The sequence below is a fragment of the Danio rerio genome, chromosome 7 (assembly GCF_052040795.2).
Source record: "Danio rerio strain M-AB ecotype USA chromosome 7, GRCz13ab, whole genome shotgun sequence".
NCBI classification, from domain to species: domain Eukaryota; kingdom Metazoa; phylum Chordata; class Actinopteri; order Cypriniformes; family Danionidae; genus Danio; species Danio rerio.
This window is the reverse complement of record NC_141027.1, coordinates 77,737,110-77,755,058: the sequence shown is the minus strand read 5'-3', so window position 1 is coordinate 77,755,058 and position 17,949 is coordinate 77,737,110. Positions and strand designations below refer to the sequence as shown.

At 35.7% G+C, this 17,949-nt stretch overlaps 2 protein-coding genes across 3 annotated transcripts in view; one reads left to right on the top strand and one right to left on the bottom strand.

Moving 5' to 3' along the window:
• Positions 1–2,892, top strand: part of ccdc149a (coiled-coil domain containing 149a) — a 107,150-nt gene extending 104,258 nt beyond the window's left edge. For both annotated transcript variants that reach the window (NM_001006020.2, NM_001430977.1), the window contains one exon: positions 1,928–2,892. In NM_001006020.2, coding sequence (NP_001006020.2) covers positions 1,928–2,227 — 300 coding nt within the window. In that variant the 3' untranslated portion in view covers positions 2,228–2,892. The remainder of the gene's footprint in view (positions 1–1,927) is intronic.
• Positions 2,893–13,808: 10,916 nt separating this feature from the next.
• Positions 13,809–17,285, bottom strand: sod3a (superoxide dismutase 3, extracellular a). The gene is given in 2 exon segments (NM_001099236.1): positions 13,809–14,829; positions 17,185–17,285. A coding segment is annotated over 1 exon segment (642 nt). The 5' UTR covers positions 14,815–14,829; positions 17,185–17,285; the 3' UTR covers positions 13,809–14,172.
• Between the last annotated feature and the right edge of the window lie 664 nt (positions 17,286–17,949).

Genomic DNA, 17,949 nt, shown 5'->3' with positions numbered 1-17,949 from the left:
TGATCCTGGACCATCAAGATTATAAATTCACTAATGTTGATCCTGGACCATCAAGATTATAAATTCACCATTGTTGATCCTGGACCATCACGATTATAAATTCACTAATGTTGATCCTGGACCATCAAGATTATAAATTCACTAATGTTGATCCTGGACCATCAAGATTATAAATCCAGTAATGTTGATCCTGGACCATCAAGATTAATTACAAATTCACTAATGTTGATCCTGGACCATCAAGAATAATTATAAATTCACTAATGTTGATCCTGGACCATCAAGATTATAAATCCATCAAGATTATAAATTCACTATTGTTGATCCTGGACCATCAAGATTATAAATTCACTATTGTTGATCCTGGACCATCAAGATTATAAATTCACTAATGTTGATCCTGGACCATCAAGATTAATTATAAATTCACTAATGTTGATCCTGGACCATCAAGATTATAAATTCACTAATGTTGATCCTGGACCATCAAGATTATAAATTCACCATTGTTGATCCTGGACCATCACGATTATAAATTCACTAATGTTGATCCTGGACCATCAAGATTATAAATTCACTATTGTTGATCCTGGACCATCAAGATTATAAATTCACTAATGTTGATCCTGGACCATCAAGATTATAAATCCAGTAATGTTGATCCTGGACAATCAAGATTATTTACAAATTCACTAATGTTGATCCTGGACCATCAAGATTATGAATTCACTATTGTTGATCCTGGACCATCAAGATTATAAATTCACTATTGTTGATCCTGGACCATCAAGATTAATTATAAATTCACTATTGTTGATCCTGGACCATCAAGATTATAAATTCACTACTGTTGATCCTGGACCATCAAGATTAAATATAAATTCACTATTGTTGATCCTGGACCATCAAGATTATAAATTCACTACTGTTGATCCTGGACCATCAAGATTATAAATTCACTATTGTTGATCCTGGACCATCAAGATTATAAATTCACTACTGTTGATCCTGGACCATCAAGATTATAAATTCACTACTGTTGATCCTGGACCATCATGATTATAAATTCACTATTGTTGATCCTGGACCATCAAGATTAAATATAAATTCACTATTGTTGATCCTGGACCATCAAGATTATAAATTCACTATTGTTGATCCTGGACCATCAAGATTATAAATTCACTACTGTTGATCCTGGACCATCAAGATTATAAATTCACTATTGTTGATCCTGGACCATCAAGATTATAAATTCACTAATGTTGATCCTGGACCATCAAGATTATAAATTCACTATTGTTGATCCTGGACCATCAAGATTATAAATTCACTATTGTTGATCCTGGACCATCAAGATTATAAATTCACTATTGTTGATCCTGGACCATCAAGATTATAAATTCACTATTGTTGATCCTGGACCATCAAGATTAGTTATAAATTCACTATTGTTGATCCTGGACCATCAAGATTATAAATTCACTATTGTTGATCCTGGACCATCAAGATTATAAATTCACTATTGTTGATCCTGGACCATCAAGATTAGTTATAAATTCACTATTGTTGATCCTGGACCATCAAGATTATAAATTCACTATTGTTGATCCTGGACCATCAAGATTAATTATAAATTCACTATTGTTGATCCTGGACCATCAAGATTATAAATTCACTATTGTTGATCCTGGACCATCAAGATTATAAATTCACTATTGTTGATCCTGGACCATCAAGATTATAAATTCACTATTGTTGATCCTGGACCATCAAGATTTTAAATTCACTATTGTTAATTGATGGATGAATTAATGATGGGTGGATGGATGAATGAATGAATCGGATAAATGGGTGGATGAATGGATAGATGGATGGATGATGAATGAACAAATGAATGGATTAATGAATGGATGTTTGTATGCAGGTAGGGACCCAGCTGAAGGAGAAAAAGACAGCATTTTTTCCAGTAACGGAGGAAATCGCGGCTGTGGAGGAGCTCTGTGTGGTCCTGGAGGCTGAAGATGCTGTGCTGGCTTTAGATCCTGCAGGATTACAGCTTCAGTGGACACAAACGCCTTCAGTTACTCTTAAGCAAAGTGCATGTAAAAACACTGACATTAAAAACACCGCGGGTTCACCAGCAACTGACTTAGGAGAGATTTCAGAAGGTGCCGCTGTAAAGAAAGAGCCTATAGAGGAAAGTGGATCCTCTTTCGTATCATAGTATTGGAAATTGAGGAGTGTTTTTGAAGGGATAATTCACACAAAATGTACAAGTCTGTCATTATTTAATCACCATTACCTTGTTCAAAACTGTTTCAGTTTCTTTCGACAAAACACGAAAGAAGATTTTTGGGAAAAATGCTGGCACTTATTGACTTATTTGACTTGACCTATTGACTTATTGACTTTTTTTTCTTACTATGGTTGTCAATGGGTGCAGTCAGCATTCTTCAAAATATCTTCTTTTAAAAAATATCAGAAAAAATGAGTCATGAGGATGAGTAAATGATGAGGTAATTTTAGTTTTTGTGTGAACTATCCCTTTAATACCATTTCAGAATCTTAGCGTCTATTTGTGATGTCAAAAACTTATAAAAAATGCAAGTAATAAACAATAAAACCAGCAAACAAACAAATGCAAGTGTGTTACATAAGATTTTTTTACATTAACAACAATTCTAAAACCTCCTCAAAATGATACTAAACAACTCTTCAAATGAGTTCAGTGCATAAAAGAGCTTTCTGTATAAAAAGCAGGACAGTGCCTAAAAATATCTTTGACAGAAAGTGGAAACTGCCTGATGCATGTCGAGACATTATGATGTGGCACATTATCAATCAGATAATAAGCATCTGAATAAAAGAAATAAAAAACACATAAAACAATCATAGTACAATTTTGTGTGTGTGTGTGTGTGTGTGTGTGTGTAAAAAATAAAATAAAAACAATTTGATTTGTCTTGTTTTACAGTAAAAATTAACTAATTATTCTTCGATTGAAACATTGCTTAGTTTTAATATACAGTTGAAAGCAGAAGTTTACATACACTGTATACAAAGGCACATAACCATTTTATAAAAAGTCAGATGTTAATATGACTAAACGTTTTCTCTTTTAGGTAAGTTACGATTATCACATGTGTTTCTGTTCAGCTTAACAGTAGAATAATGTGAGAGAGATTTATTGAGAAATTGTTATAACTTTTCTTGAAAGTCAGGTTTACACACAATAAGATTATTCTGCCTCTGGAAAAGCTCAGATGATGATGTCAAGGTTTTGGAAGTTTCTGATTGGCTAATTGACAACATTTGAGTTAATGTGCGGCACAACTATAGAATAGTATTGAAGGAAAAGCTCAAACACACTGCTTCCTTGTGTGACAACATGGGAAAATCAACAAGCCAGAATCAACAACAAAGCCAGATTACAATTGGCAAAAGTACACTGGGAAAAAGAATAACTGTTGGAGACGTCCTGTGCTCTGATGGAGCTAAGACTGAACTGTTTGGCCATAATGAGCAGTGTTACATTTGGAGGACAAAGGGGGAAGCTTACAAGCCTAGCAACACCATCCCAACTGTGCAGTATGGGGGCGGCAGCATCATGTTGTGGGGCTGTTTTGCTGCAGGAGGGACTGGTCCACTTCACAGCATAGATGACATCATGAAGACATAACATTATGGAGAAATACTGAAGCAACATCTCAATACATCAGCCAGGAAATTACAACTTGGCCACAAATGGGTCTTCCAAACAGACCATGACCCTAAACACACTGCCAAAATAGTGAAAATGTGCTTTAAGGACAACAGAGTGAATGTTTTGTGAGTGGCCATCACAAAGCCCTGATCTCAATCCTGTAGAAAATTAGTGGGCAGATAAAAATAATTTTTTTTTGATAAAAAAAATTCTGCAAAAATAATTCTCTCATTATTCTGGCATTTAGCAAATGTAAATGATTTAGGTAATAAAATAGTGTACATTTAGTATGATTTACCATCAGACATTTTTTTTAAAATGGTTGTGTTCCTTTATTAGAGTGTATGTAAACTGCTGGTTTCACGGTGTGTGTAAATATATATTTAGGATTGGAAGCAAGTGTTAGGTGTAAATATCTACAAAGTAACTAGTTACTGTAACTAAATTACTTCAAAACATACATAAAATTTAAGGTAATTCCTTTCTTCAGAGATACTTATACTTGTCTAAAATACTGTAAAAAAATTCTGAGATGCTTAAAATATCTAAATACTGTAATACAGTATGTCAAGACAATTGCACATTTTTTAAAGAATGAAATTTTTGATTTAGTGAGAAAGTAGTTTATTATTCTCATCGGCCACTTTATTAGGTACACCTATCCAACTGCTTGTTATCGCAAATTTTCTTTCATCATTCATTTTCTTGTCGGCTTAGTCCCTTTATTAATCCGGGGTCGCCACTCCGGAATGAACTACCAACTTATCCAGCATGTTTTTACGCAGCGGATGCCCTTCCAACCGCAACCCATCTCTTGGAAACACACACACTACGGACAATTTAGCCTACCCAATTCACCTGTACCGCATGTCTTTGGACTGTGGGGGAAACCGGAGCACCCGGAAGAAACCCACGTGAAGGCAGAGAGAACATGCAAACTCCTCACAGAAACGCCAACTGAGCCGAGGTTCGACCCTTTTTGCTGTGAGGCGACAGCACTACCTACTGCGCCACTGCTTCTGCTAACTCAAATTTCTAATTAGCCAATCACATGGAAGCAACTCATTTGCATTTAGGCATGTAGACATAGTCATGACAATCTGCTGCAGTTCAAACCAAGCATCAGAAAGGGGATTTAAGTGACTTTGGCATGGCATGGTTGTTTATGTTTCACAAACTGTTGATCTACTGGGATTTTCACACTCAACCATCTCTAGGGTTTACAGAGAATGGTCCCAAAAAGAATATATCCAGTGAGCGGCAGTTCTGTGGGCCCGAATGCCTTGTTGATGCCAGAGCTCAGAGGAGAATGACATCTAGTTGACTGTACTAAAAAGGCCTCAACAGTCACCAGATATCAATCCAATAGAGCACCTTTGGGATGTGGTGGAACGGGAGATTTGCATCATGGACATACAGCTAACAAATCATGTCAATATGGAGCAAAATCTCTGAGGATTATTTCCAGTACCTTGTTAAATATTTGCCATGAAGGATTAAAGCAGTTCTAAAGGTAAAAGAAGATCCAACCCGGTACTAGTATGGCATACAATTAATTAATGAGTAATTAAGTGACTTTTCAGTAAAGGTAATTAGAAAAGTATTTTAAATACAATTTTTTTAATGTTTAATTAGTTGTGAATTACTTCTTGTGAAGTATCTAAACCAACACTGATTTTAAGTACATTAAAATTGCACATTTAATACACATTTTATTTAGTTACACTACTTTTTTCGGTCATTAAAAATACTCAAATGATCAATAAAAACACTAATAAATATTATCATGCATATATAAACTTGTACAAGTTATTGTTTCACACGCATTCATCCATGCAGTGTGTGTGTGTGTGTGTGTGTGTGTGTGTGTGTGTGTGTGTTTCAGAAGCGTGAGTGGACTCATCTGACAGCTGCTTCTGCCTGCAAGTACATCACGACAAGGCAAAGTTTGAACTGCTTGTTCTGCAGAAGCCGCTCTTTTATTTAATCTCCCTCAGTATCACACACACAGACGCACGGCGGCATGATGCCAGGCAGCTGAGGCGGCATTAGGAAGAGCGACTGACTTTTGGGAAACAGATGGGAGTTTGAGCTAATGGAGTTATGAGGCTTAATCTGCACGGTCAGGTTAGTCAGGTTACCCTTTCACCAGCTCATGCATTATTAAGCTGAATTAAACTCAAAAATAAATGTATTACATATTAATATAAAATAGATGCACTAGTGGTTAAAAACAGAACTGCATGCATCTTGTGCTGGATAAGTTCTTGATCTTTCACTTAGTTGAATCAAATGAACTTGTCCAAACATCTCAACTTGCCTCAATTTTTAATATATAAAATATTATAAGTTAAATTTTGTATAACTTAAAAATGTAGTCGAAAGCTGATTAACTGATTAAAATAAGTTAAAGCAACATATAAAATATTTGTAGTCTTGACTTTTTGTCATTACATTTTTTACAGTGTACCTTGAATTGTCACGACTGACCAATCAATATTAAGTATTGCAGACAGCCGTACTACAATACATATTATAATGGAGTATATTTTATATTTACATTGTATATAGCATATTGAATTGAATTGAAAGTCTATTTATTTACTTTTGCAAATGTGTGTAAATATTCATATTTGAGCAATATCACACTTGTGTAGTGGCGTGCGTTGGCTCAAGGTTGCAGGCTGAGTGCTTTAGTGTCCCACGAGTGACGATATACAGCCATATTGCACTGCTACCAGTGTGATTTTGCTTTTATACAACAGTTTGACGGCATAATCGTGTATATAAAAAAGAAAATAAAACATGGAGAGTCTCAAAAACTCTTACGAGGAACTACTTTCTTCTGCCATTCATAAACATCTGCAGCTGACGTCAGAACAGCAGAAGCTGTTGCTCGTTCACCAACATCACTAGTTGAATGATTCTCTAGCGTAATGTCTAAAGTGATGACAAAACAGGTGACTTTGCTCACATTTTAAGGCTGTAACGGCATGAAATGCCATCAGTCTAAAGAGATTTCCCAGTATTTCACTGTTGCATTCGGGAAAGCACAATAATTAACCCCGAAAAAGCAAAACAAACACCACCAGATTACTTCACAAGGGTGATGAGACTGTACGAATGCTGTTATTGCAGAGCATTGCACGGTTATAAGCCAGTCAGAATCGAGAACCAGACAGAACTGTTGTGTGTTTGTGTTTGTGTGTGTGTGTGTGTGTGTGTGTGTGTGTGTGTGTGTGTATATATATATATATATATATATATATATATATATATATATATATATACGGAATAAATAAACAAAGATATAAAGTTGTTTATTTATTTATTCAGTTTTTATATAAATTTAAATAATTGTCTAACATGCAAATGTTGACATGTTTTATTTACAATATAGTTTGTAAAGTAATATTTTTACTTAAATTTTTATATATTTTTTTACTTTTAGTAGATTAATATAAATGAGACTTGCTTTGTGGATTTAATTAATTAATTAATTCATTCATTCATTCATTTTCTTGTCGGCTTAGTCCCTTTATTAATCTGGGGTCTCCACAGCAGAATGAACCGCCAACTTATCCAGCATGTTTTTTATGTAGCGGATGCCCTTCCAGCCGCAACCCATCTCTGGGAAACATGCATCCACATGACAAAAATGCCAACTAACCCAGCCGAGGCTCCAACCAGCGACCTTCTTGCTGTGAGGCGAACGTGCTACCCACTCCGCACTACCCAATTGTAAATCTTAAATAAAAGTCAGAATAAAAATTTATTTCAATTTTAATTAAAAGGAATGTGCATTTTTATTTTTCATTATTATTTTGTTTTACAAAATTCTGTGCAAAAAAACTAAAATAAATGTTGTCAGATTCTGTCTGGCCATGCTTATTTGTAATCCTGTTACTTATAATACTCATGTAATACTTATACTAATACTTATTTCTTATGATTTAAATCATTTTGTTTATTACACGACGACGCAGTGGCGCAGTAGGTAGTGGTGTCGCCTCACAGCAAGAAGGTCGCTGGGTTGCTGGTTCGATCCTCGGCTCAGTTGGTGTTTCTGTGAGGAGTTTGCATGTTCTCCCTGCGTTCGCGTGGGTTTCCTCCGGGTGCTCCGGTTTCCCCCACAATCCAAAGACATGCAGTACAGGTGAATTGGGTTGGCCAAATTGTGCGTAGTGTATGTGTGTGGAAGTTTCCCAGCAATGGGAAGGGCATCCACCGGTAAAAATGTGCTGGATAAGTTGGCGGTTCATGCCGCTGTGGCAACCCCGGATTAATAAAGGGATTATCCCGACAAGAAAATGAATGAATGAATGTTTATTACACTGTGTGTATTTTTACACTGTATTGATTATTTAGTTCTGAAGGAGATATGAATGATGGAGAATGAAGAGTTAAGAGTGATATCGGCTCAAACATTCACTGAAAAAACCTTACAACTAGGGCTGCACGATATTATAAAAATCTGTTATTGCCATATTTTTATTGTTCCGTGATTAATATGCGATATAAATAAAGTTTCACAATCTAACAGCATTCAGGTACAGACACCGAATAATCACAATGCAAAAAAAAATCAATAAAAAATGCTTTTCTTATTGTTTTAATTCTAGTCAAAATATCTAAACATTCCTAGATCATAAAAGTCAAAATTAAAGAGTTTCTCTTTAAAACAAGCAAAATGATTGGCCAATGGGGTGAGTAAAACAATCTTTCATGTTAGAAAAAAGACAAAAAAATCGACATAAATTGTATAGATTACATATAAATAAACAAAATTAATCTTTGTTACACCTCCGAACATCATAATTTTATATTGATATCGATGCTGAAACCATATATTGTGCAGCCCTACTTATAGTTATGTTTTAAAATATGAGATGGATTGAGTACAAAAGCATGACAAGTATTAAGACTTGTTACAGTAGAGCACGAGTGTATCCGCGGGTGGCCTTCACATTCAGATCTCTGCAGTCTAAACATCCTGCATCTCCTGTCACACACACACACAGACACACACACACCAACGTAAAACTCCTTAACTAGCCCTAAATCCAGCAGATTGACGCGACAACGATGTGCAGCTCGTCACTCACTGTCTTCATGTTCTCTTTCTGCTGCTCTTTGCTCCTATTAGACAAGAGACAGCTCGTACACTGTTGAATTATTCATGGAGAAACATTGTGAAGCAAGTTAAAGGACGCTTGTGGAAAACATGTACAGTAGAGAAAGCTACAGTGGGATGGCAGCATAAAGACACCTCTCATATGGAGAATGAAGCCTCATGCATTGCTCAAAGTGTCAAAACCTTCAACACTGAAGAGTTAAGAGTGATATCGGCTCGCACATTTACTGAAAAAACCTTACAACTTGGCCTGCACGATATTATAAAAATCTGTTATTGCCATATTTTATTTTTACGTGATATATATGCGAAATAAATACAGTTTCACAAGAAGAATAGCTCTATATGATGAAATAGTTCTATCTAACAGCATGTCAGAGTGTCAAATCTAATCTTTATTTTGTATTCTCAATTGGATTCGGCTCAGGTGATTGGCTAGGCCATTCCACAGCTTGATATTCTTTCTCTGAAAGCATCTGAGAGTCTCCTCGACTGTGTTTTGGATCATTGTCTTGCTGAAATGTCCACCCTGCTTTCATCTGCATCCTCCTGCTAATGTAGATGCTGGACTGGAGCAGCTGATCTTCATTTACACCAGGGTTCACCAACATGGTGCCCGCAGGCACCAGGTAGCCCGCGAGGATCACATGAGTTGCCCGTGGACCTGTTGTTAAATTAGCTTATAGCACCACATACCAGTAAGCTGCATCTAATATTTTTTGTAGCTATTCTTTTTAAATCACACTTGCATTGGTTAATATTTATCTGTTTCCAATCATTGTTGACAACTATTGTGAGAAATCATTAACATGATCAGCGTCTTCACAGAGATGAATATCATTAATTATTAATAACATATAATTTAAAGTAAATTGAGCAAATTTGTTATTAGGAAGTGAACTGGTAACCCTTCACATTCAACGATACCCAAGAAGTAGCTCTCAGTTTCCAAAAGGTTGGTGACCCCTGATTTACACTGAGGAAGGGCAGAAGAACTACTGAGAGATTTCAGCTGCTGTCTGGGCGTTCACTGCTGAACTACATCTCCCTTTCTTCATGTGTTCTGCATTTTTTCTCTGCATCATTTCATTTTATTGTGCATGACTTCATTTGTAAACTAATTAATATTGTTTTCTTTGCATATATGTATTTGTTTGGTTGTTATCCGGGAACATCCGGGAGAAAAAAGTCAACAGCACCTTTAGAAATGTGTTTTCTGAGAAAAATGGTCAAGTGTTCAATACTTATTTTGATATTTTATCATTATTTTTAATGCGCTAAATAATATTAATTACTATATTAATGTATTTATGATTATATTGTGGGTTTGGTTTAGTTTCATGTAATTATGCATAAGTAATTGTAATTAATTGCAATAATTAATAGGATTATGAAGCAAGTTATGAATAATTTTTAATATAAAATAATATATAATAATTTTTAACATATGAATAATATGTTTTTATTCACACTTTCTTAATTAAAGAATTAATAAATAAAACAAATATTAGCTTACACTATTTGAACGTGTCCTTGTTATTATCATTTAACGAGTGAGTAATATTAATTAGTGTACTTACTCTATGGTAAGATTCTGGGTTCGGTTTAGTTGCGTATATTTATGCATAATTAACGGGGAAGAGTATTGTGAAGAGTGTCACGGTGGTGCAATAGGCAGCACGATCACCGCACAGCAAGGAGGTCGCTGGTTCAAGCCTCGGCTGGGCCAGTTGGCATTTCTGTGTGGAGTTTGCATGTTCTCCCCATGTTAGTGTGGGTTTTCTCCGTGGGCTCCGGTTTCCCCCACAGTCCAACCACATATAGGTGAAATGGGTAAGCTAAAATTGTCCGTAGTGTGTATATATATATATATATATATATATATATATATATATATATATATATATGTGAATGTGAGTCTATGGGTGTTTCCCAGTGATGGGTTGCAGCTGGAAGAGCATTCGCTGTGTAAAACCTTTGCCGGATAAGTTTGCGGTTCATTCCGCTGTGGCGACCCCTGTTTAATAAAGGGACTAAGCCAAAATGAATGAATGAATGAATGGAAATAGATGTACTGTACAGTATGTGAAAGTTACCTCTTAAAACAGTTTAAACATTCTCAGCAAGCAACCAGTGGATTTGTCATCAAGAGTATATCGATGAAGTGCAGCTCGCAGCTTTGAATACATCAACGGCGCAGTAAAATATTATAATTCCTTTCAGTGGCTGATATCAGGAGCAATCCCGATTCTCAGTTTATGCATAAACATTATTAGCCGGAGCATAGCACTAATCCTAAATGTGAATCTGTTGACTTGGCTCACGGCGTGATCTCCCTCCTGCAAAGTAATTCATTGCATCCAATTATTTCAGCGCTTCTCCTTCAAGAGCAGTGTCCCAAATAGACCTTAAGAGTGCGGCACATTGCCTTTTATGCCCTTATTTATATTCCGTTTGATTTGTTTACGCCTTGGGAATTGTCTGTCGGTGCTTGTTGAGCACATAAATCCCAGTCTCTCTCAGTGGCCGGGAAAACTTCTTGACGTATTTCACGATATTTACTGGTGAGTGGAAGACGTGTCTCTTGTTTTGGCTGCTGTCTGACACTTTGAAAAGAACTCAAGTCATTGTTTTTGTCTGATTAATATATTCTTAAAGGGACAGTGCAGCCAAAGTTCCCTCGCTATTTACTCTCCATAAAGTGGTTCTTGAATTTCTTTCTTCTGTTGAACACAAAAGAAGATGTTTTGAAGAATGTTCTGACAATTTGAAATGAATTAAAGTCATTGTTTTGTGATCCAGAATCCTATTAATGTATTCTTAAAGGGACAGTTCAGCCAAAACTGAAAGTTTACTCACTGTTTACTCTCCCTAAAGTGGTTCACGAGTTTCTTTTGTACTGTTGAACACAAAAGAAGATGTTTTGAAGAATGTTCTGACACTTTGAAATGAATTAAAGTCATTGTTTTAGGATCCTGAAACTGATTAATTCTTAAAGGGACATTGCAGCCAAAAATGAAAATTTACACAATATTTACTCTCCCTAAAGTGGTTCTAGTGTCTTATTTTTCTGTTGAACACAAAAGAAGATGTTTTGAAGAAGGTTCTGACACTTTGAAATAAACTGAAGTTATTGTTTTCTGATCCAGAATCCTATTAATGCATTCTTAAAGGGACAGTTCAGCCAAAAATTAAAATTTACACACTATTTACTCTCCATAAAGTGGTTCCCATGTTTCTTTCTTCTGTATAACAAAATAAGATGTTTTGAAGAATGTTTTGACATGAATTAAAGTCATTGTTTCGGGATCCTGAAACTTCAATGCAGCCAAAAATGAAAATTTACACACTATTTACTCTCCCTATAGTGGTTCTAGTGTCTTATTTTTCTGTTGAACACAATAGAAGATGTTTTGAAGAATGTTCTGACACTTTGAAATGAACTGAAGTCATTGTTTCTGATCCAGAATCATATTAATGTATTCTTAAAGGGACAGTTCAGCCAAAAATAAAAGTTACTCTCCCTAAAGAGGTTCCTGGGTTTCTTTATACTGTTGAACACAAAAGATGTTTTAAAGAATGTTCTGACACTTTGCAATGAACTGAACTCATTGTTTTGGGTTCCTGAAACTGATCAATTCTTAAAGGGACAGTGCAGACAAAAATTAAAATTTACACACTATTTACTCTCTGTATTATTACTTGGTTTTAGTGTCTTATTTTTCTGTTGAACATAAAAGAAGATGTTTTGAAGAATGTTCTGACACTTTGAAATGAATTGAAGTCATTGTTTTAGGATCCTGAAACTGATATATTCTTAAAGGGACAGTGCAGCCAAAAATTAAAATTTACACACTATTTACTCTCCCTAAAGTGGTTCCTGAATTTCTTTCTTCTGTTAAACAAAAGAAGATGTTTTGAAGAATGTTCTGACATGATTTAAAGTCAATGTTTCGGGATCCTGAAACCACAATGCAGCTCAAAATAAAAATTGACACTCTATTTACTCTGCTTAAATAAGTGGTTCCTGAGTTTCTTTCTACTGTTGTACAAAAGATGTTTTGAGGAACGTTGAAAGTCTGTAACCGGTTTTATGAAATGGATGTGTTTCTGTAAAGTCATTCTGGTAATTTTCCGGATATCTATCGGTATCAGTGCATGAAAGGGGCTTAACTTTCTATGCTAATGAGGGAGAGATGGTCACTAGTGGGCGGTGCTTTCCCCTTCTGATGACACATACAAAGAGAGAATGTCAATCAAAGTGTTTCTGCAGACTGTTTTCATCAAGTGTGATTATAACAAACAGAATTAATCAATGTTAACCATTAGAAGCTGGTTTTATTCACAGACTGCTGCCACACAACTTGGTTTAAACCCCTTATAAAAGTGATTTTTCCAAAATAGCTCCCCTTTAAAGAGTGATCATCCTCTTTCAATACTAAATCTAAACATGATAATCCACAAGGCACCTTAGTTTTGAGATAACCACCTTGCAGAAGAGTAGCACTCATGCTTTGGGTCTTGGCATTTTTATCATCAGCATTAATGTTTGACACTTCACTCAGAGAGCCATAACTGCTAACACTAGCTCTGAGATTAGTAAGCAGGTTTGTAGTAAATTGCTTAAAATAAAGCGAAAGAACATGTCTGGTGAAAATGTGCATCTTAATTTAAATAAGTTACTCCACATGTACTAATTTGCAACTAATAAGATTTATCTAAATTAATAAAAGCAATGCTCCTTCTGCTTAAACAAGAACTTGACATTACTTGATCGATTTGAATAAATATAGACTCAAAATTAAAGATATTCAATTAACTTTGCTTAATTAGTTTAGGGTTGTTGGGTTATATATCAATTAAAATTGACTTGATATTTGTGCAAATTGTTATGAGGGTTTTTTTGTAGGCTTTGTTCCTAATTGTGCTGTTTTGGTGACTGTCGCTTTAAATGCAAATGAGATTGTGTTTTTTTTTATGAGGGCGGAGCTACAAATTCCTGTGTGACTGTCAGCATAGTGGCAGATTCACAAGCAAGACTAAAGTCCTATGTTAATGAGGGATGGTCACCTGTGGGCGGAGCATTCCCCCTCTGATGACACGTACAAACGGAGAATGTCAATCAAAGTGTTTCTGCAGACTGTTTACATCAAGTGTGATTACAAAACATAGTCTCAATCAATGTTAACTATTAGAAGGTGGTTATATTCACACACTAGTGTGTTTAAACCCCTTATAAAAGTGATTTTTGCATAATAGGTCCCCTTTAAAGAGTGATCATCTTCTTTCAAAACTAAATCTAAACATGATAATCCACAATCCACCTCGACGCTCATCTCTTACTCTCTTCCTCCTCCACGTGTTCAGTTTTCTGCCACAGATGAGGCTTGGTGATGCCAATAACACATCCAGCGATTCTCCTCCCGGCATTCCCACTGCGTTTACTCTCCTCATCTGCTCCCATTCCCAGATCGTCCTCCTTCTCATGCACCACCACCGCACGCCCCAGCACGGACTGACCTCCAAACAGCTTGACCTCTGGGAGCTTCAGAAACCGCCGGATAAGTCCTTGTTTTGGCATGAAGTTGCCCATATCTCCGGGATGATTAGGATGCGGGACGTCCTGCGGGTTATAATGTGGCCCGGCGGTGACGCAGCCCTGACTGAGGTCTCCGTATTGATGAATATGGATGGCACGCACTTGATTATCAGTTTCAGGAAATCCACGCAGGTTTATTTTGACTTCTGCAGTCCCGTTGGGGAAAACCTGCCTGAAGAGGACTTGGCCGAAGATCTCAGGCTGGCCGGCGGGTAAATTTGGGATGGGAGAGACTTCACATGTTGCGTAGATTGTGTTGTTAAACTCAAACACTTCTGGTTTTGGAGCTTCGATGAGATGAAAATCTGAACTGTCTGAAAAATCTCCTCTTTGTATGTGAAGCGCCAGTAATATGACAGAGATGAGTTTCTTCATGTTGCACTTTAAAGCCTACAATGAGATGGTTAAGAATATAAAATATTGTTTTTGATAGATTTAACAACTGTATTGAGTACACATAATGCAATTTTTCCTTTATCTGTTTTGCATTTGACAAAGGTCAGTACTTTCTTCTGGAAAAACTCATTAATTAAATTGTATTTAAAATTAATCTCTCCGTAAATAAAATAAAAACAATAAAAAACAGAAGAGTGTTTTAATGTTGATTGTGCTCTTGTAGAATTTAAATCGTTTAAAAAGGCATAAAAAATATGAATGAAAGTCTATATAACTTTCAAGTTTACATAAGTCTATGCAAACTTTTAAAAAAAAGTATGCTGTTTTACATTTGTGAGTTGAATCAAATGAACCTTTCTGGTCATCTGAACCCACATCAATCAAACTGACTCAAAATAGTAAGTTAAACTTCATAACTTAAAAATATTAGTTGATCGGTTACATTATACTAAAGCAAAGTTGCATAAGATTTTTCCCTCCATATCACCATTATGTGACAGGTGCAAAGTGACAGAAGACACAACTTCCCATGCTTTCTGGTTCTGCCCTTTGTTATATACATTCTGGTCAAACATATTCGATTGGTACTCTAAAGCTTATGTCAAATCTTTACCACCTGATGCAGAACTTGCTATTTTTGAATATTCACAATCACAACACAATTCTCATCTCCCACATGGCCTCCAGCAGTCTTTGTCTTTAGGTATGATTGTGGATAAAAGGCTTTAGCTTCGACATTGGAAGTCATCTTCACCTCCTACATTTCAAATGTGGATTGCAGATATGACTTCGGTAATACAGATTGAAAGACTGAGATTTTTGAGGACTCATACTATTGAAAATTTTTTTAGTGTTTGGGGTTTATTTCTAAACTATCTAGATGAGCAAACCAGCCACTCAACCTCTGACGATACTTCAGAGACTTAATTTACTTATTTTACATATTTAATTATTTAATTTTACTTCTTTATTCTATTTTCTGTTGTCACTTGCTAAACTGTGATGTCATTGTTATTTGTTCATTGAGTCATTGTATGGGATTTGTCCGAGACAGTGCCTAGTGTGGTGTGTGTTTGTGTATGTGTGTATATATGTATGTGTGTCTTTGTGGTTGTTCTTGAAAAATCCAATAAAATACAATTATTAAAAAAAAAAAAAAAAGTATTAGTTGAAGCATATAAACATTTGCTGTCAAGACTTTTTGACGTCTAGGCAATTTTATTGCAGTATATGAAATAAAAAGGCCACATAAGGGAACTTAAAGAGGAACACGCACTGCTTTAACAAATGAACCATTACATTTAAAGACAATGTATCTTAAATAAACTGAATCACAACTGGGCGGTCGCCTTACAGCAAGAAGGTCGCTGGTTCGAGCCTCGGCAGGGTCAGTTGACGTTTCTGTGTGGAGTTTGCATGTCCTTCCCGCGTTGGCGTGGGTTTCCTCCGGGTGCTCCGGTTTCCCCCACAGTCCAAAGATATGTTGTATAGGTGAGTTGGGTAGGCTAAATTGGCTTTAGTGTGTGGATGAGAGTGTATGGGTGTTTCCCAGTACTAGGTTGCAGCTGGAAGGGCATCCGCTGAATAAAATCTAGCAATTCGTAACTTTTTGATTTAGTGGCTGATTCGTATGAATTCGTAAAATCAAATTTGTACAATTTAGTATGATTTGCTCATCACCCAATGATGGTTGGGTATAGGGGTGGGGTTGGGTTGGGTGCGACGCCTCCTTTTTAAAATCGTACACTTTCGTACGACTAAACGCATACGAATTCGTACAAATTAGCCATTTAACTGTCAAAACGTAAAATACTTAAGTTTTCTCGTGAGATCAGGCTGGTAAAACATATACTGGTTAAGTTGCCGGTTCATTCCGCTGTGGCCACCTTTGATTAACAAAGGGACTAAGCCAAAAAGAAAATGAATGTTACAACTGCATCATCGCATTGTGCGTGTGAAATTATAAAACATTTTTTTCAGCTCAGTTTAACCATATTTCCTTCTAAAGCAGCTCTTAACTCTTAATGAGTAAATTTATTTTAAATGTAAAAAACATTATTTCATTGTGTTTTGCAATTGCTATTTACCATTAAACAGTTCAATCTATTTCCTTCTGTTTAAAGTCTATCATTTAGATGTAAAATTAAAGACACAATATTTAGCTCTGCATATAATGCTATCATATAGCATTCCAGCGGTGCTAAATCCTGACAGCAAAAATGTTTTTAAAGGAATTCTACATAAAAAATAACCCCCCACCAAAAATACACAAATTGCAGGATATTCTGCAAGCATTACTGCACCATACAGAAATATCCAAACATGTCAAAAGCAGCGAAGGTACATTACCTTATAGCTGAAATGTTGTCCTGAAACAGGCTGAATAATTCAGTCACAAGATCACAGCAAAGCTTAATCCGTCTGAACTCGGAGAATGTACTTTGGTAAATAAACTTTGTATTATTGATTGGCTGCTTTTCTGATTACTCATGCTGAACTTACAACACCACTACTAGTAATGATTATTTACCTTTATATAATTAAATCCAGGAGCCTCAGTGTTTTAATAATAATAAGACAAATAATGTGATGCTAGTGCCAAAATATTGGTTCATTTAAACATTTATTTATTACATGATTTACATATTTTTCCTCCCCATTTATTTACGATTATGAATTGCATCATGGGACTTTTATCTCTGCTCTGTCAACTAAGTGGCTTTTATTGACATTTTAGTTTTAAACAATATATTCTATATGAAATAATATACAGTTGAAGTCAGAATTATCCCCCCCGCCCGAAATATTAGCCCCCCTGTTTATTTTTTCCCCCAATTTCTGTTTAATAGAGAGAAAAAAATTCAACACATTTCTAAACATAATAGCTCATCTCTAATAATTGATTTATTTTATCTTTGTCATGATGACAGTACATAAATTTGACGATATTTTTGATACACTTCTATACAGCTTAAAGTGACATTTAAAGGCTTAACTAGGTTAGGTAGGCAGGTTAGGGTAATAGGGTATATGCCGAGCTAGTGCTGTTCCCATGCTGATACACTTCCGGTGACCTGTTATTGTGAACTTTTCCATTTTATACGGTTCCTTATA